Source organism: Limulus polyphemus, unplaced genomic scaffold (genome assembly GCF_000517525.1).
Source record: "Limulus polyphemus unplaced genomic scaffold, Limulus_polyphemus-2.1.2 Scaffold6447, whole genome shotgun sequence".
Classification (NCBI taxonomy): Eukaryota; Metazoa; Arthropoda; class Merostomata; order Xiphosura; family Limulidae; genus Limulus; species Limulus polyphemus.
In genome coordinates, this window is record NW_013672057.1 from 30935 (window position 1) to 34223 (window position 3289).

Here is a 3289-nt window from a genome sequence, read left to right on the forward strand (position 1 = left end):
CAATTGACACAGGGGAAACCAAGCAGTTGTTTGTCTTGATTATCTCACAATCATCTCAGTAAATGTATATCAACTGACATAGGGGAACCAAGCAATTGTTTGCCTTGGTTATCTCACAATCATCTCAGTAAATTTATATTAATTGACAGAGGGGTAGAAGGGAAACCAATCAGTTGTTTGTCTTGGTTATCTCAAAACTGGTTGAAAAAGAATTCCTGCTGCAATAAACTTTTTACACAAAAACGAAGAAGGAATTCTTGCTTCAAACACTGCATATTAATGTCTTACAACCAAGGTTCCTCTACAAAGAAAGCTCCATTGCTAAATCATTTTGTAGCATTTAGTCAGTGAGAGGACTGTGGATCACACTGTAAAAGCCTAACAATAGATGGGTCACTTTTCGCTCCTTCTATAAATTCTTCTATGGACAATTTTCCATCCATATTTTTATCCATCTGCTTAAATATTTTATCTGTTCGCTTCTCTGGTGTTGATTCATCTTCTGGCATCTTCATCACTGACCCAACCATCTTGTAGATAGCCTACAGTTATAATAGATAAATGATTATTGTAACTGAGAAAATATTGTTTAAATGGAAACACATCTTTAATGTATTACTAAACATGGGTATAAAATATTTTAATTAATTCTGAAGAAGGCTCAAAAACTATCACACTCATAAAGTGGTTTGCTGAATGAAACCAGAAAAAAAAGCTCTTATACTATTTTACAGATACAGTGGCATGTTAAAGGATTAAGGAAAGCTGTTATTACTAGTATACAAACACAATGACATATTAAAGGGCCTTGACAAAAGTTCTTTAGAACTAGTATAAAATAAACACAGTGACACAGTAAAGGGCCTTGACAAAAGTTCTTTAAAACTAGTACAACATAAACCCAATGACATATTAAAGGGCCTTGACAAAAGTTCTTTAGAACTAGTACAAAATAAACACAGTGACACAGTAAAGGGCCTTCACAAAAGTTCTTTAGAACGAGTACAAAATAAACACAGTGACACAGTAAAGGGCCTTGACAAAAGTTCTTTAGAACTAGTACAACATAAACACAGTGACATAGTAAAGGGCCTTGACAAAAGTTCTTTAAAACTGGTACAAAATAAACACAGTGATGCAGTAAAGGGCCTTGACAAAAGTTCTTTAGAACTAGTACAACATAAACACAATGACATATTAAAGGGCCTTGACAAAAGTACTTTAGAACTAGTACAACATAAACACAGTGACATATTAAAGGTCCTTGACTAAAGTACTTTAGAACTAGTACAACATAAATACAATGACATATTAAAGAGCCTTGAGAAAAGTTCATTAGAACTAGTACACCATAAACACAGTGACATAGTAAAGGGCCTTGACAAAAGTTCTTTAGAACTAGTACAACATAAACACAATGACACAGTAAAGGGCCTTGACAAAAGTTCTTTAGAACTAGTACAAAATAAACACAATGACATATTAAAGGGCCTTGACAAAAGTACTTTAGAACTAGTACAACATAAATACAATGACATATTAAAGGGCCTTGACAAAAGTACTTTAGAACTAGTACAACATAAATAAAGTGACCTATTAAAGGGTCTTTAAGAAAATTTATAAACATAATACACATCCATGGATACTCTGTATATTAGCTTGATAAAAACAAGGAAGAAAGTTCCTTAAATTAGTAGTATACAGGTATAGTTACACAGTAAAACCTTGAAAACATTGTACAGATATATTGGCCTACTAAAGGACTCTCAAGAGAGTTCTTAATACCAATGCACAGAAATATTTAGTTGCTAGAAATTTAGAAAAAGCTTGTAAGACTAGAACGCATTATTTATGGAAGACCATAAAGTGAACTACGAATCTAGTACACACATCTATTGTCTAGCACATAAGTTTGAAAAATCTTTAGAGAGTTACAGCAGCTTGTTAAAGTTCTTAAAACAAGAGTAGAGATACAGAGTGCTGATGTATGTTTTATAACTAGATCTGTGTGGTTTGGGTTATCTTAACTGTAGGTAAGACATTTACAATGTGAAAACTAAAAAAACACAATAAGTTTTTATTCTGATATTTCCAAAACTATAATATGAATGGCAGGAACGAGAACATTAGTTAATCCACTACAGATGTTTAATGACCACATATAATTAACCTCATTCTTCTTCATGTCAGCTGGTTACTTTTGAAGAGGAAGACTTAGACATAGAGGCAAGTTTATAAGATGTTAATAAACATATTAACACAATAAACACTATAGTTGTTTAAAGTACAGAATAAATATCTAAAATGAAACTGTGCCCAGATAATGATGATGATGAAGTAATATGTTGAAACATGGAAAGTGCATGAGACTGTGTGTGTGTGGTGTTTAAAATTTTACACAAGTGTCAATTTAATTTTAATATTAACACACTTTCACAAAACTATACAGCATCTTAGCACAAAAGGAGCTTAACAGTAACAGACTGTCCCTAAGAGATCAAAACAGTAGACTCTTATCAGATAAAGAAAACAAAAAATCGTAGTATGAAAGATTACCTACCATGCTAAATGGTGTCAAAAATAAATGACTGCTTTATATGATTTACTACTAAGTCACCAAGAATGAACAAGCTTTTGGAAGAAAAATGCTTAAATTTTTCACTTTAATCAAAACATTTTCTCACAACTGATATTATTTCTTCTATTGAAATGGAATTTCATTGAAAAACTTATAAAATGGGTAACCTTAGCTCCAGCCAAAATTATGAACCATCTAGTTAGAAACAAATCTCTTATATAAAGTTTAGTATATAAAAACAACTCACACAAGCCTCAAAAACAATAATGAAACCATAATCTTACTATTATATAAAAGTGGTAATGGAGAAAGGACACTACGATTCCAAGATGAAAAAAAAACAATACTACATAAGAAATAAAATTCCAAGACTGTTGAGAGACAGTTAGTACAGTATCTGAGTCTGCTAGGTCTTGAACAACTAATACAAGACATTATCTTACGGAAATGTTATGGGTTATCAAAGATGCAACCGAGGTTTAGTATCTTACAGAAATGTTATGGGTTATCAGAGATGCACCGAGGTTTAGTATCTTACAGAAATGTAATGGGTTATCAGAGATGCACCGAGGTTTAGTATCTTACAGAAATGTTATGGGTTATCAGAGATGCACCGAGGTTTAGTATCTTACAGAAATGTAATGGGTTATCAGAGATGCACCGAGGTTTAGTATCTTACAGAAATGTTATGGGTTATCAGAGATGCACCGA

General features: G+C 32.3%; 1 protein-coding gene across 1 annotated transcript in view; it reads right to left on the bottom strand.

Moving 5' to 3' along the window:
- Nucleotides 1-59: 59 nt before the first annotated feature.
- LOC106473731 (neurocalcin homolog) overlaps nucleotides 60-3289 on the bottom strand; it is a 20653-nt gene continuing 17423 nt past the window's right edge. Inside the window, exon 3 of the mRNA XM_013934410.2 lies at nucleotides 60-542. Within this exon, the coding sequence (XP_013789864.1) occupies nucleotides 345-542 (198 nt within the window). The 3' untranslated portion in view covers nucleotides 60-344. The remainder of the gene's footprint in view (nucleotides 543-3289) is intronic.